This window comes from Maylandia zebra, unplaced genomic scaffold (assembly GCF_041146795.1).
Source record: "Maylandia zebra isolate NMK-2024a unplaced genomic scaffold, Mzebra_GT3a scaffold11, whole genome shotgun sequence".
Classification (NCBI taxonomy): domain Eukaryota; kingdom Metazoa; phylum Chordata; class Actinopteri; order Cichliformes; family Cichlidae; genus Maylandia; species Maylandia zebra.
This window is the reverse complement of record NW_027490041.1, coordinates 516,301-542,704: the sequence shown is the minus strand read 5'-3', so window position 1 is coordinate 542,704 and position 26,404 is coordinate 516,301. Positions and strand designations below refer to the sequence as shown.

Sequence of the window (26,404 nt, the reverse complement as noted above, 5' to 3'; positions counted from 1 at the left end):
GTAGCTAATGCTAACACTATTTCCCTTAACTTTATAACAATGTGAACGGCTAATGCTAACACTCTTTTTCCTAGCATTATAACATCTGAGCTGCTAATGCTAAGTAGGCTGCCATTAGCACCTACGTCTAATTTAAGGCAAATACGCATTAGAACCTAATGCTCATATCGTTTTCCTTTGCTTTATAACAATGTGAGCAGCTACTGCTAAATAGCATTAGCTAATAACAGCAGTCTAATTTAATGCAAGTTAGCCTCATTTGCATTACAACGATGTGAGGAGTTAACGCTAAGTATGCTGCCATTAGTGGCTAATTCTAATTAGGGGTGAATAAATATTACCAGCTAATGCTAATATCGTATTCTCTTCCCTTTTAACAATGTGAGCAGCTAGTGCTAGGTAGGCTGATGCTAGCAGCTAATGCTAAAACTAATTTAATGTGAATTAGCATCACATTAGTGAGGAGTTAATGCTAAGTAGACTGCCATTAGCAGGTAATGCTAATTTTAGGTGAATAGGAATTGGCAGATAATGCTAATACCATATTTTCTTGCTTTATAACAATGTGACCAGCTAATGCTATGTAGGTTGCCGTTATTAGCTAATACTAATTTGAGGTGAATTAGCATTATCCCCTTATGCTAACAATGTTTTTTCTTACTTTTTAACAATACAAGTAGCTAATGTGAACACTTTTTTTTTTTATTGAATTCTAATTTTTCCCTTGCGATGTGAAGAGTTAATGCTAAATAGGATGCCATTAGTGGCTAATTCTAATTTTAGATGAGAAAGCATTAGAAGCTAATGCTAATACCATATTTTCTTGCTTTATATCAATATTAGAAGGTAATGCTAAGTACGTAGCCATTATTAGCTAATGCTAATTTAGGTGAATTAGCATTATCCACTAATGCTAACACTGTTTTTGCCAACTCTTTTCCCTTGCATTATAACAATATGAGCAGCTAATGCTAAGAAGGCTGCCATTATTAGGTAATGCTAATTATTATGTGTGTTAGCATTATCCGCTGCTGCTAGCAATGTTTTATCTTACCTTTTAACAATATCAGCAGCTAATGCTAACACTACTTTAATTTCAGTTAAACCTACTTAGCATTAATTAACTTCATTTAGCATTAAGAAGTTTTTGCTATAGGCTACCATTAGTGGCTAATGCTAATTTTAGGTAAATAGAAATTGGCAGCTAATGCTAATACCATATTTTCTTGCCTTATAACAATGTGACCAGCTAATGCTAAGCAGGTGCCATTATTAGCTAATACTAATTTGAGATGAATTAGCATTATCCGCTTATGCTAACAATGTTTTTTCTTACTTTTTAACAATACGCCATTAGTGGCTAATTCTAATTTTAGATGAAAAAGGATTAACAGCTAATGCTCATAATGTTTCCTTTGTAAGAATGACAGCAGCTAATGATACGAAGTCTACCGTTATTAACTAATGCTAATTTGATGAGAATTAGCATTATCCGATAATGGTAACTCTTTTCCCCTGCATTATAACAATGTCAGGAGTTAATGCTAAGTAGACTGCCATTAGGGGCTAACTCTAATTAGGGGTGAATAATTATTAGCAGCTAATACTAATACCGTTTTCTCTTTTTCCTTATAACAACTTGAGCAGCTAATGCTAATTTGATGCGAATTAGCATTATATTAGTGAGCAGTTAATGCTAAGTAGGCTGCCATTATTAACTAATACTATGTTGACGTGAATTAGCATTATGCACTACTGCTAATACTGTTTTCTCTTACTTATTAAAAATGATAGTAGCTAATACTAATACTCTTTTCCGTTGGGTAACAACAAAGTGAGGAATTAATGCTAAGTTGGCTGCTTTTAGCGGCTTATTCTAATTAGGGGTGAATAATTATTAGCAGCAAATGCTAATACCGTTTTCTCTTTCCTTATAACAATATGAGCAGTTAATGCTAATTTGATGTAAATTAGCATTATATTAGTGAGGAGTTAATGCTAAGTAGGCTGCCATTAGCAGCTAAAGGTAATTTGAGGTGAATAAGCACTAGTAGCTAATGCCAATACCCTTTTCTCTTGTGTTATAATGATGTGAAACGTTAATATTGTTCTCAAACAACAGAATGAGAATGAAATATTGATTCTAACAGGGCCCATAAACAGCATTAGCTTAGCAGCATTAGCTTATCAGAGTCTCCATCATGGTCACACAAATCCTTAGCGGAGCAAAGTGGCCTACTTAGCAATAGCTGCTGTAGAAAGCAAAGGGAAAACAGTATTAGCATTAGCTGCTAAATGTGCACTTGAGAACAAATCTATTGTGAATTCAGCCGTGAATGTAGCGTTTCCAGTAAGCTTCCATTTCCAAATGTTAGCTGCTCCTGTCTGCCTCTTTGTCACACACACAGACTGAAATGATTCACAGCCTTGTTTCATCCTTCTGTCAGTGTCACTGACTGTCACTGTGACTGTGGACATACAGCATGGGAAACACACACATGGCTGATACTTGTATCTAAAGTTACAAAATGTTGTCTCTGTCCAAATATTACCCAGCTGTAAGTCTACTTTTAATGAAACTCTCAACATGACTTATCAGTTATCATTAATGTTCCTGCAAACAGACTCCTTGAAGACCCCCTACATAAATATCCATGTACTATCCAGCTAGACTAGTGTGTCTGTCCCTGAAAATATTCCTGCATGTGTGATTGTTCATGTCTCATCTGCAGGAAACAAACAGGAAGTGAGTGAAAGACACAGGAAATGATTCCAGCTCTTCCTCCTATATCAGACATTCTCTCCATACCTGAGAGTGTCCAGTCTCCAGCCTGGATCCTTCAGTCCAGCCGACAGAAGCTTCATTCCTGAGAGACCTGGATGATTGTAGCTCAGGTCCAGCTCTCTCAGATGGGAGGGGTTGGAGGTCAGAGCTGAGGCCAGAGAAGTACAGCCTTCCTCTGTGATCAGACAGCCTGACAGACTGCAGACACACAAAACAACAATCCATCTGTTATCCATCTCTATAGCAGCATAACTAAGTGATGGTTCAGGGTCACCTGATCCAGCTCTAACTATAAGTTTTATCAAAAAGGAAAGTTTGAAGCTGATCGTCAAAGTAGAGAGGGTGTCTGTCTCCTGAACTCAAACTGGGAGCTGCTTCCACACCCAGTCCAACATAGCCAGGCTTTCTTTGCTGCTTTGACAAAACCTCAAATCCCAGTCAGAGATGGTGAGCATCATCACAGTGATGATCATTTCTCTGTTAACCCAGGCTTTCTGCTTCAGGATCTGTGCACGCTCACAGAACAAGGAGACCTTTAAACATCATTTCACTAAATGGATGGACTGAGCTCAGCCTACAGATGAACTGGATAAATAAAGATTTGACCTCAGTGTGCTCAGTGTTCCTGTCTATTCCTAACATATTCCTAACATGATAGCTGCACTTTAGAGCTCTAAAACTGGAACTGACACATATTTAAACTCCACATGTTACTCAGTACATTCAGTTCTGACACTCGCCCACAGTCCAACAAAGGAAACATGGAGATCACATCAGTTTGTCACCAAAGTCTAATTATTCCAGAGGGCAGTGTTGATACAACTAAAGTTATTTTTAAGCAAAGTTGAGTTTTTTATTGTCGCAGTACTTCATGTCTGAAGTATCACTTAAATGCATTACACGCTGTTGATGGCAGCAAACAAACCACCCAAACAAACAGAGGTGGGAGGCTTGGGCAGACTACGTAGGATCAGCTTGTGGGAGGAGTCAGGATAAAACCAAAGAAAGACAAGCTAACAAACACCACAGTGAAGTGAGTAGCTACAAACTGCAGGCCGATTAGTGTTGTTGAAGAAGTCGGTCTGAGGAACGTTCTTAGGATCAACAAATGACGGCATGTATGAGCCTCCCTCAAGACGCACCATCACAAGAAGAACACATGAGCTGTAGAAAAAGGAGAGACTATGAAAGCCACGGCGTTACAACGTGCACCAGCTGTTGGTCTCTCTGGAGACTACTGGGCGTGGCTGGGTAACCATGGTTACTTGGGAGTTACAGTACATGATATTAATGAAGAGTGGGAGCTGCGTTCTATAGCAAACAATTTGTTATGAGGTAATCAGCTGATCTTAGTTTAACCGGAAGCCCTTCACAATAATTGCAATGCCTTTATTTTGTACAACTACCATCAGTTCGTCTGTACTGATGGTAACTTAAAGTCACACTAATGTCGTTTAGTTTCTATAGTTTATGTAGTGGAAGTATACTACAGTACCCTGATCACTGATAGGACAGATTTATGTAGATATACACCTTTGTGTTTAACATTACTGCATTATAGTACTGTGATCTTTGTCCTTATATATGGCTATATTAGCTATACTGATGTACGTACATATAACTGGATATGTAACTTATCTATTCATCTTATTTGTCATGTATTTGTATTGTGTACTTCCTTTTTGTAAGAAACCACACACATGATCACAGCCGCAAGAATCAATCAGTGAAAGAATAAAGTGTCTCAAACCAAACCTTAAGCTCTTTATTCCACATGCTGGGATCATTTGGCCTTCAGTGGTGTTCTGGCTGACACACCGGAGTGACCAGAGTGCTAAAGAGTGAATCGGACACACCAGTGTCATCTCTGATATCTCCACTACATTTAATCGTCCTTCAGCTTGTGGCTGCCGTTAGCTGGTCTGCTAGTTAGCTGATTTGCTATTTAGCCGGTGTGCTAGTTAGCTGGTGTGCTAGTTAGCCGGTTCGCTAGTCAGCTGGTGTGCTGACCAGCGAACCAGTAGGTTACAAGATGAGCTTGTCTGTCTGATGAGCCAGCTCTCTCTGTCTTGGTCATTTTGTCCTTGGGCAAAACCTAACCTACCACTACAACTGTAGCTTACCTCCACCAGTGTGTGAATGTGAGAGTGAATGAATACAGGGAGTGCAGAATTATTAGGCAAATGAGTATTTTGTCCACATCATCCTCTTCATGCATGTTGTCTTACTCCAAGCTGTATAGGCTCGAAAGCCTACTACCAATTAAGCATATTAGGTGATGTGCATCTCTGTAATGAGAAGGGGTGTGGTCTAATGACATCAACACCCTATATCAGGTGTGCATAATTATTAGGTAACGTCCTTTCCTTTGGCAAAATGGGTCAAAAGAAGGACTTGACAGGCTCAGAAAAGTCAAAAACAGTGAGATATCTTGCAGAGGGATGCAGCAGTCTCAAAATTGCAAAGCTTCTGAAGCGTGATCATCGAACAATCAAGCGTTTCATTCAAAATAGTCAACAGCGTCGCAAGAAGCGTGTGGAAAAACCAAGGCGCAAAATAACTGCCCATGAACTGAGAAAAGTCAAGCGTGCAGCTGCCAAGATGCCACTTGCCACCAGTTTGGCCATATTTTGGAGCTGCAACATCACTGGAGTGCCCAAGAGCACAAGGTGTGCAATACTCAGAGACATGGCCAAGGTAAGAAAGGCTGAAAGACGACCACCACTGAACAAGACACACAAGCTGAAACGTCAAGACTGGGCCAAGAAATATCTCAAGACTGGTTTTTCTAAGGTTTTATGGACTGATGAAATGAGAGTGAGTCTTGATGGGCCAGATGGATGGGCCCGTGGCTGGATTGGTAAAGGGCAGAGAGCTCCAGTCCCACTCAGACGCCAGCAAGGTGGAGGTGGAGTACTGGTTTGGGCTGGTATCATCAAAGATGAGCTTGTGGGGCCTTTTCGGGTTGAGGATGGAGTCAAGCTCAACTCCCAGTCCTACTGCCAGTTTCTGGAAGACACCTTCTTCAAGCAGTGGTACAGGAAGAAGTCTGCATCCTTCAAGAAAAACATGATTTCCATGCAGGACAATGCTCCATCACACGCGTCCAAGTACTCCACAGCGTGGCTGGCAAGAAAGGGTATAAAAGAAGAAAAACTAATGACATGGCCTCCTTGTTCACCTGATCTGAACCCCATTGAGAACCTGTGGTCCATCATCAAATGTGAGATTTACAAGGAGGGAAAACAGTACACCTCTCTGAACAGTGTCTGGGAGGCTGTGGTTGCTGCTGCACGCAATGTTGATGGTGAACAGATCAAAACACTGACAGAATCCATGGATGGCAGGCTTTTGAGTGTCCTTGCAAAGAAAGGTGGCTATATTGGTCGCTGATTTGTTTTTGTTTTGTTTTTGAATGTCAGAAATGTATATTTGTGAATGTGGAGATGTTATATTGGTTTCACTGGTAAAAATAAATAAATGAAATGGGTATATATTTGTTTTTTGTTAAGTTGCCTAATAATTCTGCACAGTAATAGTCACCTGCACACACAGATATCCCCCTAAAATAGCTCAAACTAAAAACAAACTAAAAACTACTTCCAAAAACATTCAGCTTTGATATTAATGAGTTTTTTGGGTTCATTGAGAACATGGTTGTTGTTCAATAATAAAATTATTCTTCAAAAATACAACTTGCCTAATAATTCTGCACTCCCTGTAGTGGGATTGTAAAGGGTCTTTGAGGGTCTCGAAAAGCGCTATATAAATGCAATCCATTATTATTATTAAGAGCATCTTTAGGCCTGACTGTGCTCATCCTTCCTCCAACCTCTCCTTACCAAAGATAACAACTACATCAGTATTAGCTCAATAACAATTTCTGCAATTCAATTGTGGACATTCATTTTTAAACCTTGTGTAAAACGATAAAACCTCAAAGTCTGAGCATTATTCTTTGTGCAAACAGCTCTTGCAGGTTCCCCCGGACTTAGGTTATTTTTATTATTTAATTACTTTCCTTTAAGCAGCTGTTCAGGCTACTAAACTCATCCCAGAAATAACAAGTGACACCATTAATAGTAGAGGTGGGAATCACCATACAACTCGCGATACGATATTATCACAATACTTAACGCACGATACGATATTATTGCGATTTTTTAAAATATTTTGCGATATTTAAATTCTGCACATAAAGGTAAACTTTATCAATATTCATTTTATCTAATATCAAAGTCTCACACTCAGTCTTTCTCTCATTTCAGTCAGTTTTATTGTTGACAAACTGAACGGTTTGTATTACAGTCTAGTCCAACTTAACTGAATGCAACCATCTGGTACAATTATAGCTATTCTGAACTATGCAATTTATGAAAACTATGCAGCCCCTTCAGCAACTGAAGAATTTGAAAGTAAATTTAAAAAAATATATAATTTTACATTAAATAAAAAAGTTTCAAACTTAATTAAAATTAAACATGTCTTAAATTAAAATAAGTAAACTGTCATGTTTATTGCTGCCAAAAAAAAAGTTAAACACATTTGGACAGTGAAGGAATGTCAGGATTGTTGCTCAGAAAAAGGATCAACATGCTCTGAAGTCAACATGCTCTGACTCCAGAGCATGTTGACTTCAGAGAAAAAATTGTTTGTAACAAAATATCGATTTCTGCTGTCCCTGTATCGATACATTATTAGCAAACAAAATATCACGATACTACACAGTATCGATTTTTCCCCCACCCCTAATTAATAGTGGAGCTAACTTTAACAGGTGAAACTGATTTGACCTATAAGGCTACTGCAGTTACTTCTTATCAGGTTTAGTAGGGAAGACATCTGGATGAGGTAGTTAGTAGTATGTAGTTAGTACCGGGCGACTCCCCTCCCCCACATCGGCACCAGAACCCTGTATTATCTACAGGGTAAGACTGCCTGTTTTATCAAACTATGGCCATTACTACTGTGATCATTTGCAGCCCAGTGTGCCGCTCTCTCTGCTGGGATGAACCACTGGAGCTCACCCAGTCATCCCTTTCTTTCTCTCAAGAAGAAGTGAAATAAATATATTTATTATGTTACGAGTCTAATATTCTTTAAATCAAACTGTAATGAATAAATGAAGCAAGAAGATTTGGTGGCTCCACGTGTTGTAGAAGAAAAGATAAACATCTCATTTTGAGAAATCAGCCTTTAAAATTAAGTACTGTGAATAAAAAACAAACAGCGAGCCAATCAGCAGTCGCCAATATCCTCCTAATTTCATTCACAAAGAAATCAAATATATATATTATGGGCCCAAAGGAGCCTAAATCTTTAAATTAGGCAGTGCATGAAGTATTTTTTTAAATAAACAAAGACATGACTATAACAACTTTTAGTAATTCAGAGTCCGATTATCCACTCAAATGTAAATAAAAGTTCACTTGACAGCTGTAAAAGTTACCTGTTTATACAATAATATAAGTCACATTTCAAATGATCATCTGTGGAAAAGTTTGAATCCTGACCTGAGAGTTTCCACTGCACACTGTGAACTCTTTAGTCCAGCGGACAGAAGCTTCACTCCTGAATCCTGCAGGTCAGAGTTACTCAGGTCCAGCTCTCTCAGACTGGAGGACTGGGAGCTGAGGACTGAGGACAGAGCTTCACAGCTTCTCTCTGACAGGTTACAGCCACTCAGTCTGAAAAATAAAAGACAATCTATAAAACAAGTACTCATGTAGAGTTTGTTAATACATTTCACAACATTAAATGTTGACTTTCTATTTTTAAAGGAAACATAAACATACTAAGATACAACATCATATGTATGAACTTTAATTAATAATTCTAAAAACTAAATGTTTTCTGATCTGACCTCAGAGTATTCAGTTTACAGTTTAAACGTTGTAGTCCAGCAGACAGATACTTCACTCCTGAATCCTGCAGCTTTCTGATACTCAGGTCCAGCTCTGTCAGACTAGAGGTCTGCGAGCTGAGAACTGAGGACAGAGCTTCACAGTTTTCCTCTGAGAGTTCACAGATGTTAAGTCTGAAGATAAAAACATGAATAAAGATTGTTGTTAAAGTGTAATCAAGGTGCAATAGCTTATTGTCTTGTGCTGAGCAGGTTAGTAAAACTTCTGTTTAACTTTGAAATGAATAAAAATGCTATGAAACAAGGATAACTGGATAAAGACATAAACAAAAACAAACATCAAACACATAAACAAACAGAACTAAACATAATACAAATTGATCTGACCTCAGAACATTCAGTTTGGCATGTGGACTCTCCACTGCAGCAGACAGAAGCTTTACTGCTGAAGCCTTCAGGCTGTTGGTACTCAGGTCCAGCTCTCTCAGACTACAGGACTGGGAGCTGACCACTGACAACAGATTTTCACAGCCTTTCTCTGAGACGTTATAGCTGCTCAGTCTGAGAGAGAAAGGAAAAAAAACAAAAACAAAAAAAAACAAACAATATATGTGATCAAATTAAATTTGTTTATATGTTGAACCCTTTTTTTAAAAAATTTATTTAAACCTATGAGACTATGAGTGCTACCAATCCAGTGCACATGATTGGTACCTTGATGGTACCTTGCTCAGGGGTACCACAAGGTAACTATTCGGTGGATTCGACCCCTGACCTTATGATCATGGGGCGACCACTCTGCCTACTGAGCTAATAATTCTGTGTACACTGTCATACAATATTAACTAAAACAATTATTTTAGAAAATTTTAGTAATTCAATAATCATGCTCATTACCTGTGTATTGTGAATAACACTTGATTTTAAACACTAGCTGTATAAAACTCTTCCTGTTAAAGGTGTGTATAAAGGAGATGAGCTGAAATGCAGACTTCATGGAGAATGTTTGCTGTCAGCATATATCAAAGACAAAGCAGAGATCCATCCAGTCTCTTCCACTAAGCCCACAGAGGGACAGACAACCACTCTCACTCACACCTGCATGAAGTTTAGATCACCAGGTAACCTAACTGCATGTCTGTGGACAGTGGGAAGAAACTGTAGAGGACCCAGAGTGAACCCACTGTAATTCTGTGATAACACTGGTTATGGAAGCCTTACAGTTACATATGGTTACTGACAAGAAACACGACCTTAGAGGCAATTTCAGTAATGAAGACCGAAGTTCTCCCTCCATACGGGATGAAAACATGACAGCACAGCAGAGATTTATATTTAAAAAGGGAGGGTGTGCACTGAAAGTGAGATACAAACTTGAACTTAAATTATGAACATCAGAAAAAGATGTAGGTGAAGTCTGGCAGGTGAAGTTTGTGCTTTAGAATAAAACAACCAAACTCCTGGAGTTGGAGACAAATGAACAAGCTGAGGATAATAAACCTGTCAGAGGGGCTGAAGCATCAGAGCTCATGTTCTTATAGGCTGGGTCTGGATTGTCCTTTGATAAGAGTTACAGAACAAAGTGTGTTTTAGAAATGCTGGAGTGAAACATTAAAACTACCATATATTTACTGAGTGACTGATGATCATTTAATTTACTATTTTAAAAAAATGTTACAGTGCTCTTTGAACTCAGCATTTCTGATTTATTTCCCATGATTTTAACAATGAAGCGATGACAACATGTTTACTCACAGAGCTTTGTTGGAGGCTTTGACCACTGGCAGCAGCCTCAGAAGAGCCTCCTCTGAAGCAGAGTATTTCTTGAAGTCAAACTCATCCAGATCTTCTTCTGATGACAGTAAGATGAAGGTCAGAGCTGAGCACTGAGCAGGAGACAGTTTACCTGTGGAGAGACTTCCTGAAGTCCTGTATTGTTGGATCTCCTCCACTAGAGAACGATCATTCAGTTCATTCAGACAGTGGATCAGATTGATGCTTTTCTCTGCAGACAGATTCTTACTGAGCTTCTCCTTGATGTACTGGACTGTTTCCTGATTGGTCAGTGAGCTACTTCCTGTCTGTGTCATCAGGGCTCGTAGGAGAGTCTGATTGGTCTGCAGGGAAAGACCCAGGAGGAAGCGGAGGAACAAGTCCAGGTGTCCATTTGGACTCTGTAAGGCCTTGTTCACAGCACTCTGGTGGAGAGACTCTTTTTTTCTAAAAAAACTAGACCGCTTGGATGTTGTTTGTTGTTGTTCCAGCAGATTGAGTCCAGAGTTGATGAAGGTCAGATGGACATGAAGAGCAGCCAGAAACTCCTGAACACTCAGATGGATGAAGCAGAACACCTTGTCCTGGTACAGTCCTCTCTCCTCTTTAAAGATCTGTGTGAACACTCCTGAGTACACTGAGGCTGCTCTGATATCGATGCCACACTCTGTCAGGTCTGATTCATAGAAGATCAGGTTTCCTTTCTGCAGCTGATCAAAAGCCAGTTTTCCCAGAGACTCCATCATCTTCCTGCTCTCAGGACTCCAGTGTGCATCTGTCTCAGCTCCTCCATCATACTTGACCTTCTTCACTTTGGCCTGAACCACCAGGAAGTGGATGTACATCTCAGTCAGGGTCTTGGGCAGCTGTCCTCCCTCTCTGGTTTCCAGCACATCCTCCAGAACTGTAGCAGTGATCCAGCAGAAGACTGGGATGTGACACATGATGTGGAGGCTTCGTGATGTCTTGATGTGGGAGATGATCCTGCTGGCCTGCTCCTCATCTCTGAATCTCTTCCTGAAGTACTCCTCCTTCTGTGGGTCAGTGAACCCTCTGACCTCTGTCACCATGCCAACACAGTCAGGAGGGATCTGATTGGCTGCTGCAGGTCGTGTGGTTATCCAGAGGCGAGCAGAGGGAAGCAGTTTCCCCCTGATGAGGTTTATCAGCAGCACATCCACTGAGGTGGACTTTCTAGGGTCAGTTAGGATTGTAGTTTTGTGGAAGTCCAGAGGAAGTCGACACTCATCCAGACCATCAAAGATGAACACAACCTGGAAGTCTTCAAAGCTGCAGATTCCTGCTTCTTTGGTTTCAGTAAAGAAGTGATGAACAAGTCCCACCAAGCTGAACTTTTCCTCTTTCAGCACATTCAGCTCTCTGAAAGTGAATGGAAATATGAACTGGATGTCCTGGTTGGCTTTGTCTTCAGCCCAGTCCAGGCTGTATTTCTGTGTTAAGACTGTTTTCCCAATGCCAGCCACTCCCTTTGTCAGCACTGTTCTGATTGGTTCATCTCTTCCAGGTGAGGCTTTAAAGATGTCTTCTTGTCTGATGGTTGTTTCTGGTCTGTGTGGTTTCCTGGATGCTGTTTCAATCTGTCTGACCTCATGTTCATCATTGACCTCTGCAGTCCCTCCCTCTGTGATGTAGAGCTCTGTGTAGATCTGATTCAGGAGGGTTGGGTTTCCTGCTTTAGCGATGCCCTCAAACACACGCTGGAACTTCTTCTTCAGCTTAGACTTAAGTTTACGATGACAAACAGCAGCTGGAAGCTCTGAATAATAATAATAAAAATACAACTTTAACAATCATATTTTACAAAATGCTGATGACAATTTCTGACCCACTGAGAAATGACTGAACACACTGGTGTCACAAGTGTCTCATTTATCCAGCAGCTTAAATCTTTAGATAAATCCTCTTACGTCTCTGCAGACAGTCAGCCAGCTCCTCCTGCTTCATTCTCCTCAGGAAGTCCACTGTGATCTTCACAAATGCCTCTCTGCTGTTTCTCCTCTGCTCATCATCCTCCCTCTGAAACTCCAAGCACTGGGGCTTATTTGGATTCAGAGCCTTCTGGATTTTCTTCAGCTCGTTCTTCAAAAAAGTGATGATGTTGTCCTCCAGCAGCTGGAACAGAATATTTATGAATGACCCACCACTCTGATCTTTAGTCTACACAACATCCACTTCTTTACCATCAAGGGGCATATCATCCACGAACTCTTTACCAATTATAAGTTTGGCTTTATCTGATTAACTGAGACTTTGTCCACAACTCCATGATCCCAAAGCGTTGATTCTGTTCATATGAATGCAGCGATTTCAGTGGGAGAAACATTTCACTGGTGTTCAGAGCTGAACTACCAACAGGTTGATGATCAAAGCCAGAAACTTGGAGATGTTTCAGGTGACTGAGTTGATCGTACAGACAACTGGTCTTAAAGGTTCACTCTGTTTACACATACAGATCAGTATTTAAGGTTTGACTCTCATCATCCACTGGGGCACAAACTGGGCGTCATCAGGACACTACAACACAGAACAAACACCATCCCCACAGACACAGCAGCCAGCGAAGCAGAAGAACTTCACATCAAGAAGGTCCTGAGTAAATGTGAACGCTGGTTTGAGGGCGGAGTCAAGGAGGCCATTTATGTGAAAAGGAAAGACCATCTCTGAATGGAGGAGGGGCCTAAGGGTACAACTGTCACCATCTTACATGCTGTGATTGCAGCCATTCCCCAGCTCTCTGTGAACTGGACTCATGAACATTGATCAACAACCATTGATCAATGGTCCTGACAATATGCGTACCAATGATCAATGAACTGACCTCCCAGCCCATTGTTCCTTCAGTGGGCTGGTTTCAGTCATACAAATGTCCTGTTTATGAGATTGAAACCTGCAGTCAGCTGAGACTGAAGAAGTCACCTGATGATGATGAAACGTTTCTCCCACTGAAAACATCCAGATGAACAGAATCAAGCTTTTTGGGATTTACGTACCTGGATGATTGAGCATCAAGACACAACTCTGTGACTTTTCTCAGATGAATCAATCCTCTCCTCCAGCTTTGTTTACATCTACCAGCCCTGTGGCGCTGCCCAGGGAAATAATCTATGTGAGAGGTGGAAAGTCATACAGGTGTCTGCTCCTGCCTTCAGTTATTTTATCTACTGTGTGTCAACTGGCTGAACCTCCTCCAACTGTCTACTGTCTCCCTAAACTCAACAATGACTTCGTGATCTATCCATTCTCTGACCAAAGACATCCTGCTGCAGGAGGTTAACATAGCAGCCAATGATGATCCCACTCACTGTGAACAACACATTTGGACCTGATTTGCTGCTCTGGTTTACACGTGAACTTCCACTGCTGCTGTCACCAACTTGAGAGGCTCTACAGAAAAACTGGACTTGTCCATAAAAATCATAAACTACATTACAAGGACAGCATTGCTCAATCAACTCTAATTACTACTGACATGTTATCTCTTCTAACTAAGGTACAGACACTCAAACTTGCTGCTTTCAGTGAGAAGTCAAATGTCTGAATATGAGCTGGAAGCTGCTGAGAGTCCTCCTCCTTCCCGTGGGGTTTACTTTCTCTACTACTTTCAATATAAACACGCCCCTTTCATGCACCTGCAGAGGGCCACCAGCAGATGGAGCTGTCTTAAACAAATCCACTTGGATAGTTAGCTGTAGATGACTTTATCAGTATGATTGTAGGATTTTGAGTTATTCTTTAGATTTATTTAAACTCTTATATTGTGCACAAGCGTTGAGCGACCCATAATTTCTCTGTACTTTTCATAAGAGCAGCCAGACTTTCAGCTAGTTTTTCTTTGCTCTGCAGGTTTTATGAAGGTGTGTCAAAGTTGTTCTTTGGACATTAGCTGCTTATTAAATCATTTTCAGTCCTCGTACAGGAACATTCTTCAAGCTAAATCCAAGTGTCTTAGACCAGAGTTAACCTGATAGATATGTGTGGGTGTGTAACTCTTAGAAGCTGATTGGCTGCTTTTTATGGGGGCTGGGTCTTTGGAAAGTGTTTTAGTAACACACCCTGAACTGCACACTTTAACAAACAACATGAGATTTTAACAGTAATGTAAAACTCATGTGATTCACTGTTATTAAGCACAAACACATCTGTGGCCCTGTTTCCATTAGTAGCTGCTCAGATCGACTCACCACAGGTCGCCACGACTGGACTGGATCCACTGGTTTCCATTACAGTTGAGGACCACCTAATGTGGTCGTCTCAATACAGCCGAGTGTCAGCTCACATCATTAGTAAGTGCTAATGCTGCTAATTTCCATCATATTTGTCATTTATTGCTCAAAGTTATTGAAGAAACAGTTATTCAGCTTCATTCCCACTGATCTCGACTACAAACTGTTTCACTTTGGTTTCTGTTTAAAGCCTCGATGTTTAAAACGTTTCCCTGTGATCACATTTGCACCGTCTGATTTCAAAGTTTGTTTCTTTTGGTCATTTAGTCCACAGAGTCCTTGGTGTTCTGAAAGGGACCTATAAATAAATGCATTATTATTAATAATAAAGTAGTTGTTGTACATGTACAGACCATAAATATGGAGTCCAGCTGTGTTTGATGCTGCTGGGCAGACTGACCACTGGGAACCTCTGAGCTCTGCTGCTCCACTCTGTGGAGGAACCATGAAGGATTAGATCAACACAGGATAAAGATCCAGGAGTTTCTGCTCAAATAACTTCATCTGAATCAAGTCTGTCAAGTTTTAAACTCTCAGATTGTGAACATATCAGTAATTTTCAGTCTGTTTTCATGGACGTCCTTTCAGTGGTGATGTCAGGGATGATTTTGAAGAAGCTCATCAAACTGAACCATCAGCAGATCACTGCTCCAAAACCAGAACATGATCCGAGTCTCCCTCCACCACCAGAACACCAGCTTTACTAACGTGGTAGATCAGTGTAGTACAGATCAATAACTGATGAGTCATTTGATCAAAATCACTGAGTGCTTCACGTCTGACCCTCTGATGCTTCTGTAGACATTTTGCATATTTAATGAATGTCTGACAGTTTTACATTCATTCTATGAACACAGTGGAAATGTTGTGTTATAGTCTCCATGTTGTTTCCAGCATCATAAATTCTTAAGTTCAGAAAATTAGATTCTTTCTTCACAGCTGAAAAACAACAACATTTATTCTCTATTGAAATCTGCATCGTCCACTCCAAAGGTCACAATCTGAAGGTAACATCTGGTTTTGTTCCCTGTGGTTAACTCTGAGCATCAGTATGGTGGGATTTATCCACTACATCCACACCACTGTGGTTCAGTGTTGTCCTGATGGAGTAACAGCAGCCAGTATGATCCAGGCTTTAGCTGCTGGGTCTCTGTGTGACCTCTCAGACTGTTTAACAGATCAGACACAAAGAGAATCAGAGCAGCTCTGTTCTTTAAAGACAAACATGAACCCACTCAGGTCACACTTTCCCCACAGATATGAGCATCACTGTCCTCAAACAGCAAATGACCAAGTCGAACATTTGGATCTTTTCTCTTTCATTGTTTTCTTTTTAATGAATCTTTGGAACAATCTGAGGATGTTTCAGGTCATATTTATCCAGGAAACACAAACATGTAAAGGAGTCATCACAGCTCTCTGACCTCGTTGCTCCAGGTTCACCACTGAAGTATGGATTTCGACGTTTGGACCGGTCACTCCTCACAGACGGACAGCTGGACCCTGCAGACTGTGACCTCTGACCTCTGCAGACACAAACATGATTGAAGCAGCTGTGATCACACAGACTGCAGATAATGCAGCTGTTTCCTGTCAGTAACATCCTCTTAGATTAGAGTTCAGCTTTTTACAGGAAAACTGGACAAAACAGATTTTTGTTACAAACTCATTTTCATTTCCTCTCAGCTCACAAACACAGTCAGACAATCAACCAGAGTCAACACTGATTATAATGTCAGTGCAGAATTATTTCTGTTACTCAGTGAGTTCAGCTCTCTGACCTCGTTGCTCCAGGTTCACCACTGAAGGCTGGATTATGATCTTTGGACCGGTCACTCCTCACAGACGGACAGCTGGACCCTGCAGACTGTGACCTCTGACCTCTGCAGACACAAACATGATTGAAGCAGCTGTGATCACACAGACTGCAGATAATGCAGCTGTTTCCTGTCAGTAACATCCTCTTAGATTAGAGTTCAGCTTTTTACAGGAAAACTGGACAAAACTGATTTTTGTTACAAACTCATTTTCATTTCCTCTCAGCTCACAAACACAGTCAGACAATCAACCAGAGTCAACACTGATTATAATGTCAGTGCAGAATTATTTCTGTTACTCAGTGAGTTCAGCTCTCTGACCTCGTTGCTCCAGGTTCACCACTGAACTCTGGATTATGATCTTTGGACCGGTCACTCCTCACAGACGGACAGCTGGACCCTGCAGACTCTGCTCTGTCCTCCTCTTCCTCCATCATCATCTTCAGTCAGTCTGAGAGGTAAACCACAAACACTCAGTGAGTTCACATTAACAGGAGGAACTGAGTTACAGTCGCTGACCTCTGACCTGTCATGTGACCATGAAACCAGGTCAATATGTCTGCAGGTTCAGTCATCCAGGTCATGTGATCTAAGGAGCTTGGAGAGAAAAGAGACGTCTTTAAGTTTCTGGAAGACGTTTCATCTGAGAAGCTTCTTCAGCTCTAAAACCAAACGGTGGAGAGTCCCAGATATTTAAACCTGAGAGGGAAAGAAAGCATGTCGCTGACCCACCACTGATGTTATTTCAAGGAGGAAACTGAGAGCCTTTGCACCAGGAGCACAAACATCAGCTCCAGCAATGATCCACTGATGTGTTTTTATTCCATGTATGAATGTTGTTATTGACAGAGATGACGTTTGTGTGTCAGTGATGCAGTGACTGTTGTTGTTACCTGTACAGGCTGGTTAGACTCTATGAAACAGATCATACAGATCTCTGCATGTTAGAAGAGACTATTAAAGGTCATGAATGAGACAAAGGCAGGGAGGCGTCCTTTACAGCTAAACAGCAGAGTGAGAGAACAGCCAGCACCTCTACATTTATCACATTATACAGCACATGTATGATACTGACAGGGATGAGAAGAATTTAGTGATTCTGATCCCATCATTGATATTACTTATTGATTCTCAGTAGCTCTGCTCTGACAGTCACCACCATCACTGAGCAGCATATCAAAGACATTTGTGCACATTAACTGCATGTTGTGGCTCAAATGTTTGTGCATGTTGGAGGCATTTCCTCTTTGTTGTGATCAGTGTTGGTCATTACTCAAAACAGTCATTATTACACATATTACACAGAACACTTTAATTAAAAGTAATGGAGTACGTTACTTCATTACTCCTCATAACATTACTTTGATGTTAAAATGAACAAATGAGCATGTAACAACATAAAGCTGAGGTACAGCCCCACACACCAACACAGATCCTGATGAGGTCACGTGATGTTTCTCTGAGTGTTTATGAACACAAATCAAAGATGAAACAGCACAAAGACACTTCAAAGTGATTCTACTGTAGAAACATGAACAGGTAGAAACCTGCAGCCTGACTGCTCATCACTTTGTTACCTGTTCAAGTTCAGCAGCAGCAGCTCACTTTATCACGGTGCTGGTCTGGGGTCAGTGTTTACTCAGCTTTACGTCACTCTGGGTTCTTGGCTAGCTTAGCGTTAGCTTAGTGTTAGCTTAGCTTAGTGTTAGCATGCTGTGTGGCTAGCTTAGCGTCAGAGCTCTGCAGGTGTCTCGTGTGTAAATATTAATCACAGTGACAGTAAAGGAGGTAAAGGGCTGTGACGTCATCACGTACGCTGCGTCCTCTGTGGGCTCTGAGTGAACTCAAAGTACAAACTACAAGTACACAAACACGAACGTAGCTCAGAGTGGCGGACACACTCGGCCTCGTTGGTCCAGCTGTGAGTCCGTTACCGTGAACTATGGAGCGGCAGATTTGTGCTGAACTAAGCTGCACACAGCTGATGTTAGCCAGGAAACATTACACACTGACTTTAATGGAGAGACCGGAAATACAAACACACACAGTTTGTTGTGTGAAGAAATCAAACACGAGCTGAACAAACAGTAAAGTTCCTAAAGACAAACTGTTAAAGGAGGAAACAAAGCAAACTTACAGTTTCTTCACACACCAACAACAAGCTCCACTCCACACCTGGACACTAAACACGGACACACAGGTGAGCTGCTTCCTGGAAGGAGGCGGGGCTCCACCTGAAACTCAGCACAGGTGGGAGGGGCTCAGCTCTGTGTGTGCTGATGTGTTAACTTTAAAAATATGCCGTCTGACTGCTCAGACTGAGTCAGAGTAAAGTTCACATGCTGACGTGTGGAGACATGAAACCTTGTTGTAGCTGCAGGTGTGAACACACTGATCCCAGATCAGCTCTGCTGTGTTTGTAACATGAACATTTCTGCTGCAAAGCTTCAAATGTTCAGCATGTTTCTCTCTTTCCAGTCTATAGATCCAGTCACACTTTCTACCTTCACCTGTGCAGTAAAGACTGAGAGCAGAGCTGAAACCAAGCGTCCAATCAGGGAGCAGCATCAACACCTGAGCTTCATTCAGACTCTGTTATTGAAGATGTTGTTGGTACAAAGTTCATCTGCTGCTCACATGAATCCATGAAAGATTTATTTCACTGAATGTTTCTTCAAAGCTCATTTCAACCTGTTGAAGTCATGAATGAAAGTGCAGACTGAGAGTGGATCACATGATGTTTGAGGTGTGTCATGTGACATGTTCAGTATTGTCACACATGTCTAGATTGTCCCTGATATCATAACTGCTCAAACACTGATGATTATATTTGAAGAATTATTCCTGATGGCAGCAAAGTTTGAATGGAGCTCTCTGTCTGTGCTGATTTGTCGCCCTCCGGAGGTCAAAGCACAAACTGCATGATGTCACTGTAACCACCACAGAGACAGGAAGTGTTTTTATGACTGAAACACTGAAATGATGCTAACGGCTGTCGTTAGGCTCACTGACAGCAGTGCTGATGTGTTCATGTCAAACACTGGCTCAGGTCAGACTCCTTCATCCTTCTCCAGCGTGAGGCCGCCCTCAGACCCACAGGAGCTCTGACCTTTGACCTCCTGACCCTAACCATTTTAGTCTTGTTGCATCTTTAAATGCAAATCCATCCAAACTGTAGCCGAGCAAAAGAAGCTGGAAGCTGTTCTATAAATGATGTTGTTGAAGGAGCTTGGAAAGAAAAGCGTCTGGACTTCTTTAAGTTGCTTGAAGAGGGACATGGACGTCTTAACGCCCACTCACATCCTGGGACATTTGATCACAGGAAATCACATGATAGCGTGGGGCTAGATCTCACAATGGGTTCACCCAAGACACGAGTAGTTCTTTATGTTTCTCGTGCACGGGAGAGAACTGGACCAATGCCGTTCCTTCGCTTGACCACAGTCGCTCTCGTCCGTTCCCTCGTAACACTGCTCTTTTATTGAGGTTACATGAATATACATAGGTTCATTAACATACACGTGAACAAAGGTACCAGTCTGTATGTTATGTAGGTGTGTGTGTGTGTGTGTGTGTGTGTGTGTGTGTGTGTGTGTGTGTGTGTGTGTGTGTGTGTGTGTGTGTGTGTGTGTGTGTGGAGTCAGAGTGTGACCCCATAAACGACTTCCCTAAACCTGCTGGTCTGGAAGTCCAGCAGTTCATCTAAACAAAAGGCACTTAGACTAAAACAGACATCCTACCACAAAACAATAAGAAGGTAGCACCTCTCCCATGATCCCAGGACGTGGGTGTGAATGCCAGAACACTCTGGAGTCACACAAAGTCTTTAAAGACTACTATCATTACACAATTGGTTCTACACCTCTGAGCATATATGGTTAGATATTCCCCAATAACAATGACAATGATAAAATATAAATCCAACAATGGTTTTCAGGGTTTTTATCGTTAACTTCGTTTCCCTGGGTCTTTTCCCGTGTTGTAGTTGTGTGTCTTATTTTGAAAGAAATGTTTACGCGTTACCATAGCGACCAGAGAGCATTAAGGCTGCAGACAGATGCATCCAACAACATTTTATTTTCCCTTATTTGATTTATGGACCTAACTGTATGAACTGGACTTTGGCTTTAATGCTGCTCCTCTTCATCATTGCTGTGTTGCATTTCCATCATTCTGCTGCTGGATTCACTGCAGGCTTTAACAAACACTCCTTTGGGTCCAGGCCCAGCCACGTGTTTGTAAGCTGCTGTGCTCCTCACAAATAAAGCCTGAAGCAGCTCAGACTGTTAGAAGCAGCACTGAGCCCTGTTACAGTTATAGTGTTAGAGCAGCGGCTGCAGCCTACAGCATTTAAACTAGCTGACAGTAAACACATCAGTCCAGATGTTACCACATTACTTTGTGATGCTGAGAGTTAAAGGAGACTGGCTGATTAAAATCCCATTCCTTACATCACCGTCCTCTGCTCTGACTGCTTTCATTTAATCACAATCAGAATACTTTTTTGATCCCCAGGGGAAATTATTTAGGTTACAGTGCTGCAGCACAAACAGGAACAAAGACACAACACACTAAGTAAGAAATAGCACAACATACACAATATATACATGCATACATATGAGTCACTTATAAGTAACATGTGAGTGCTGGGGTCTATGACAGCAGGCAGGTCTGTATTTATGTCCAGGCTGACATGAACAGCTAGTAGTTCAGGGTTCAACACTCAGGAAAGTGTGTGACCTTCCACACTGACACAAGATGCTAAACATGACTTTAAACTGTTGTTTGTTAAAGCCTCACAGATCTGAGAGCAGGGCTCAGTGGGTACATGAGCCTTTATACATGAAGGCTTTCTGTTTCCAGGAGAGGAAACATGTGATCCAGCTGTGTTTGGTCACATGGATCTGCTCTGCATGGATCACCTGACTAAAACATGTTGTTATTATTGTTCTTACAGTCTTAAATCGGTACATCAGGCGGGTCACATGACACCCGGGGGTGACAGCAACATCTTTCCTCTTTAGAAAGCTGCTCTCTGTCCCAGGAGCTGTTGTCACAGTAACAGCAGGAACAGGAAGTCACATGCTCTCTGCTCTGTGATTGGCTGCTTCTTATCTCAGCTTCCTGCAGAGGGTGGAGGTCTGCTGATGACGCACACCAACAGAAGTGTGACTTTCACTTCCTGTTTATTGCTGTTGTTCTTAAAGTTCTCAGGCGATGCTGCAGCGCCCCCTGCTGACACAAACTCCTCCCTCTGTCTCAGAGGTCACAGGTCAGCCTGCTGCAGAGGGTCTGCCTGTTCATGGACTTCCTGTTACAGAGACGGGTCTCAGCGTCAACACTAGTTTCTGATTGGACGGTGTGGAAAATGTTACGAGTTCAAAATATTGGGGATGGAGACGAGAGAAAAACCACAATAACAACACTGGTCCGGTCGGGTTGAGTCAAACGATGATTTTAATGATCACACACGTGGGAGATGGACACTGATGCAGACAGCCTCTGATCTCAAAATGGTGGAGCATTGCTCAAACTCTTATAGCCTCTGGTGCCTCCACCTTATCATAAAAGCCTAAACATTCACATGCTTTCTCTCACACAGCGCCTAAGCTACGACCTTGGCTCCCTGTTTATCTGCTCCTGCTGAGATGGGGCAGAAAACTCCAGCATGTTCTCTTCTAATCAGACAAATAAGGCGATGACTTTCTGCAAACAGTATTTCTTATAACTCAGCAGTATAATGCATCATAAAACAATATCATTCATTCACAATAAGTCAACAGTTTAATATAATGCACATCAGTTTAACTAATGCAATAGTTATCAGCTTCTTCTAATTCAGGAGAATAATGCAAACTAAGACTACATAATAATTCACAATCTTTAATTAGGGGTATAACATGGCATAAAATAATATTATAATCTAACAAAACCCAGCTTCCTCCAGCCGAGTGATGTGTGGATTCATCACTCTCTGTGGATCAGTGTAAGTCTGTGTGTGGGTCAGCTGCAGGACTTGCTTGACCTTTGACCCTGGCAGACAGAGCTGGTTACTGCTGTGTGACTCCTGCCGTCGCTCCACTTTAAATTTTACTTAAAATAAGTCCTGACATGGCCCCGCCCCCTCTGACCTGCTGCTCCTGGATGTGCTGAGGACACAGCGGAGGCTCAGAGGGGGCGGGGCTTTTCCCGTGGCAGTAACCAAACTGCATTAGGTCACTGCACTGCCAGTGTTTAACCACACCTCTTCTGACTGACCTTTGACCTCTGACATGTTGATTCGATCCTTATTTAATGACGTCTTTTATCTAGTGATTTAATTCTGTGTATTTATATGTGATGGTGTTCCTGCGTTCAGCCTCAGCTGATATCCACAGACGCTCCTATTGGCTGGTTTTAAAAACACATTTTTCCATTAAAGAGACTCTTTTAAAAACATGTTTGCCTGAAATTCACATTTCATTTATTTTGGGGGATTTTAACAGAGAGATAGAACTTTATGAATCCCTCATGTTTATCCTCCAGGAAATCCAGTTCGTAGCAGCAGAACACCGACAAACTTTTACACAGCACAGAATTAGGATATCAAATAAAGGGGAATAAGAGAATATGAATATAAGCATAAATATGTACATATATACACAGACCTCACACAGAGACAGCAGCTACACTGTGTGTGGATGTGATCCACAGTCACAGCTGTGGGTTTCAGTCAGTGTGTCTCTAACTTCATGGTCACATTTCAAAGCTTATTGGAGCCAGAAGATGTTCAAGTAAAAGATTTGTTGCTGTACTCATCTACCAGGATAACAGGAGGTTCATAAAGCTGTGTCATACTTCAGCTTTACATCATGCAGTAGTAGTTTATTAAACCCCCCAAAATATGACTATCCAGAGTTGGGACCAGGAAGCAGAGTTGCAGTCTTACACGCCTCTCTGCAGCTTCTCTCCTCCTGCTACCCCCCAAAAACCCGTCTCCATAGAGACTGTGTCAGCTTCCAAACAGACAAAAAACAAACTAAAAACCAGCAACAAACAACTTAAACATAAACAATCACAAAGAAAGAACAATACAGTATCCACATCTGAACCAAAGAGTAAAACAGTGAAATGTGGATTATTAAACATTAGGTCTCTCTCCTCCAAGTCTCTGTTAGTACATGTTAGTAAAAACATTTCTGCATTTTACCCATATTTTATTTTTAACTCAAAATCAAAGATTCCAGATTCTCCTACATGTTGGTTTTGAATCAGATAGGACGACAGATTTCAGGTGGCCCTGTGTCTTTCTCTATTACATTTGCCACTGTGTAACTCAAAGTTATTTAAGGACTAGTTTATTTCAATGGATGAGTTTACTGACTGACGCGCAGAAGAAATAGTTCTTTATGGAGCCTAGATGGTGTGAATGATGAGACCAAAGACTGCAATATCTTGTACCAAAAATATATTGAATAAATGGAGGAAAGGGGAAATGGAACAAAATAATTAACACAACACACAACATAAATGCCCACAATTAAATAATAAATCAATGCTGTGATTTTTCTGTGCAAAAGTCCTTTTTGGTCCTCTTCTTTTTAAAGTTCACTTTTAAGGTATTCCTCCTTAGAGTCCAGCTTCATACAATGGGGAAATATGTCCGTAATCCAAAGACGGCTAAGTGGGGGAAAGAGGGGAAACAAAGAATGGTCCTACCGGCTCGCCACTTCAATATGAAGAAGATTAATTCAAAGGGAGGGAACAAAACCTGACCTGTAGGTCAGAAAAACGTCCATTAGCACATCAAGTTCGATTCAGTTTACCGGTAAACAAATATATTTTTCTGCAAGCCTATGTAACAATGCAAATCATCATCAACCAATGTACAACAGTTAAATTATTAATCATCTTGGCTACGTAGCTTAATCTATACATTCCAGTAGCGTTCGCTACAAACAATACAAAAACAACAATAAAGGAAAACAGCTGTCTAACAGACAGCATAGCCGAATTCAAGGCAACACATAACAATAATCATTCAATCGCACTTTGTTTCAAAGTAAGCCCATTAAAATGCTTAAGTAAATAAAAGTGTTCAAAAACAGCAGTTTATGAGCCGGAGTTCTGCTCGTGGTGGGAACGCCGCCGCACAAAGTCATTTTTTAATCGCGAAAACGATCGGCTGGTTACTGACAACCAAAAGGTTGTTTTTGGTAGATATTAAAGATCATGGGTGGGCGGGGCAAATGGAGCAGTTTTCTACAGTCGAGTAAAATTCCAGGAAAGAGCTGGGTGTGGCTTTCCTTTAAATCACATGATCAACAGCTTTAAGATGGAGGCAACTCGCTCAGTGTTTCCTGTTTCATTCTTAGACTGTGGCGATGGTAAGTAGCAGCTTTTCACTTGTTACCTGGCATCTTTTCAGCCACCAATGATAGTCATTGTATGTTATCAACATTTCACTAACTATGTTTTCTCTCATGTTTAAAATAGGCCGACCAAGAGCAAAATAGGTATGTCTGCAGACTCTGCTGTAGCCAAAGTTATCAGATCTCCTGTGTTTTTAAATCCCTAACTGCTCGATCATTATCATTTTAGAAGACAACAATTTCTCAAAGGAGGTTCAAAACTAATGCCTACAAGATTACCAAGAGGATGGTTCGGGGCTCTTACATGACTCCGGGAAGTCAACACTTGGTGGATGAGGTGTGTTACCTTTGACACTTTTAAGACAGTCCTGTTTATCACTACTAACAATAAGCAAATATGTTTTCACTCAACAGATCCTTCACAGCATGTTGTTTCTGGGCAAAATCAACAACATCCCCTTTTCTCCAGAAGAAATCTTCCCTAATCCTTTTGTTTTGGGTTCTTTAATGAGAAGATATCCCAGGCCTTTTAAGTTGTATTCGACTCAGCTTCCCAGGCGAAGTCCCTTCTCCTGTGTGCTCGACATGGTAAGATAACTCTTCTCACATTTTCAGTCAATCTGACAAACTTCCAGTTTTTAGGAAAGTATAATGCAAAGTGCTTTTTTACTGAGAAATCCAAAGAAAATCCATACTGTACCTTATACTTCAACATATGCTTCTAGCTATACTTCTCCACCAAACACAGAGACTGCAGGAGAGCTGGAGACTTGCTTCAGAATTTGTTAGTTCTAAATAATGTCTAACAGACTCATTATTGGAGATGCTTACAGTCTTCAAGGCGTATATGATGCTGTCACTGTGTAGCTGCTGGATCTGTTAAGCTCAAAGACTCTAAATTCAGCGTGTTTTGACAGCCCGGCATAGCAAAATAGAAAAAAAAAGGTCAATTAGCAAATTTAATTATAAATTAGTGAGAACAAAGATGGATTTTTGCTTATTGATTTAAAATTAAATAGATTTTTGTGACTTGTTTCACCCCCTATCTTAAAATGTCTAAACCAAAAGCATCCAATGGTCCTGCATAGTTAAACAAGTCAAGCAGCGAAACAAACATGTTGATCAACTTTCTATGAAAAACAACTATATAATCAGGTGCAACACTTTGACCAGATCTGTAACTGTTTTCAGATCGTCCTGCAAAATAACTCAGAGAATGAAGAGCAAATAAAGCAGAGTCTGCAAGATCTCCTCACAGACTTGGACTTAGAAGAGAATAATAAAAAAACAGCTTTCGTCTCGTCCACCATCTGCATTTCTCAAAAATCCCAAACCAACAAATCAGAAAGGTACTGCGGAGTCTCCATGTCCACCAAAGGTCCTAACGCTGGGAAAATTATGATTGCTGCCTCCTGTCTTAGCAAATGGCATAAATATGTATCTGGTGCGGTGATGACCTATTATCCAAACACAGTCCAGAAAGATTACTTTGATGGAACAACTGAAGTACCTGGAAATATCAGGTGTGAGGCTTTTTGTCTCCGTGATGGTGCCAGAATGAAGCCTTGCAG

General features: G+C 41.1%; 1 protein-coding gene and 2 long non-coding RNA genes across 3 annotated transcripts; 1 reads left to right on the top strand and 2 right to left on the bottom strand.

Annotated features, from left to right (window-relative positions):
- Positions 1–2,594: 2,594 nt before the first annotated feature.
- LOC143415961 (uncharacterized) lies at positions 2,595–8,668 on the bottom strand. Its single transcript, XR_013096391.1, has 3 exons — positions 8,649–8,668; positions 8,299–8,472; positions 2,595–2,983 (listed from the first exon to the last, which is right to left on the bottom strand). It is a non-coding gene; the product is annotated as an uncharacterized LOC143415961 (long non-coding RNA).
- A 536-nt stretch (positions 8,669–9,204) lies between these two features.
- LOC143416071 (uncharacterized) lies at positions 9,205–18,707 on the bottom strand. Its single transcript, XM_076881444.1, has 7 exons — positions 18,620–18,707; positions 16,804–16,933; positions 16,447–16,548; positions 16,090–16,191; positions 15,019–15,097; positions 12,431–12,554; positions 9,205–9,209 (listed from the first exon to the last, which is right to left on the bottom strand). The coding sequence occupies exons 2-7, from the start codon at positions 16,920–16,922 to the stop codon at positions 9,205–9,207; spliced, it is 531 nt and encodes a 176-aa protein (XP_076737559.1). The 5' UTR covers positions 16,923–16,933; positions 18,620–18,707.
- Positions 18,708–24,757: 6,050 nt separating this feature from the next.
- On the top strand, positions 24,758–25,356 carry LOC143416014 (uncharacterized). The gene is made up of 3 exons (XR_013096439.1): positions 24,758–24,977; positions 25,063–25,170; positions 25,248–25,356. It is a non-coding gene; the product is annotated as an uncharacterized LOC143416014 (long non-coding RNA).
- The last annotated feature ends 1,048 nt before the right edge of the window (positions 25,357–26,404 follow it).

Bases quoted from the DNA above. Each gene is read 5' to 3' on its own strand.
- LOC143416071 (XM_076881444.1), bottom strand. From the start codon at position 16,922: ATGATGATGGAGGAAGAGGAGGACAGAGCAGAGTCTGCAGGGTCCAGC. The intron at 16,549-16,803 runs GTCAGAGAGCTG...TTGTGTCTGCAG, and splicing joins GGTGAACCTGGAGCAACGAG to AGGTCAGAGGTCACAGTCTG. The intron at 16,192-16,446 runs GTCAGAGAGCTG...TTGTGTCTGCAG, and splicing joins GGTGAACCTGGAGCAACGAG to AGGTCAGAGGTCACAGTCTG.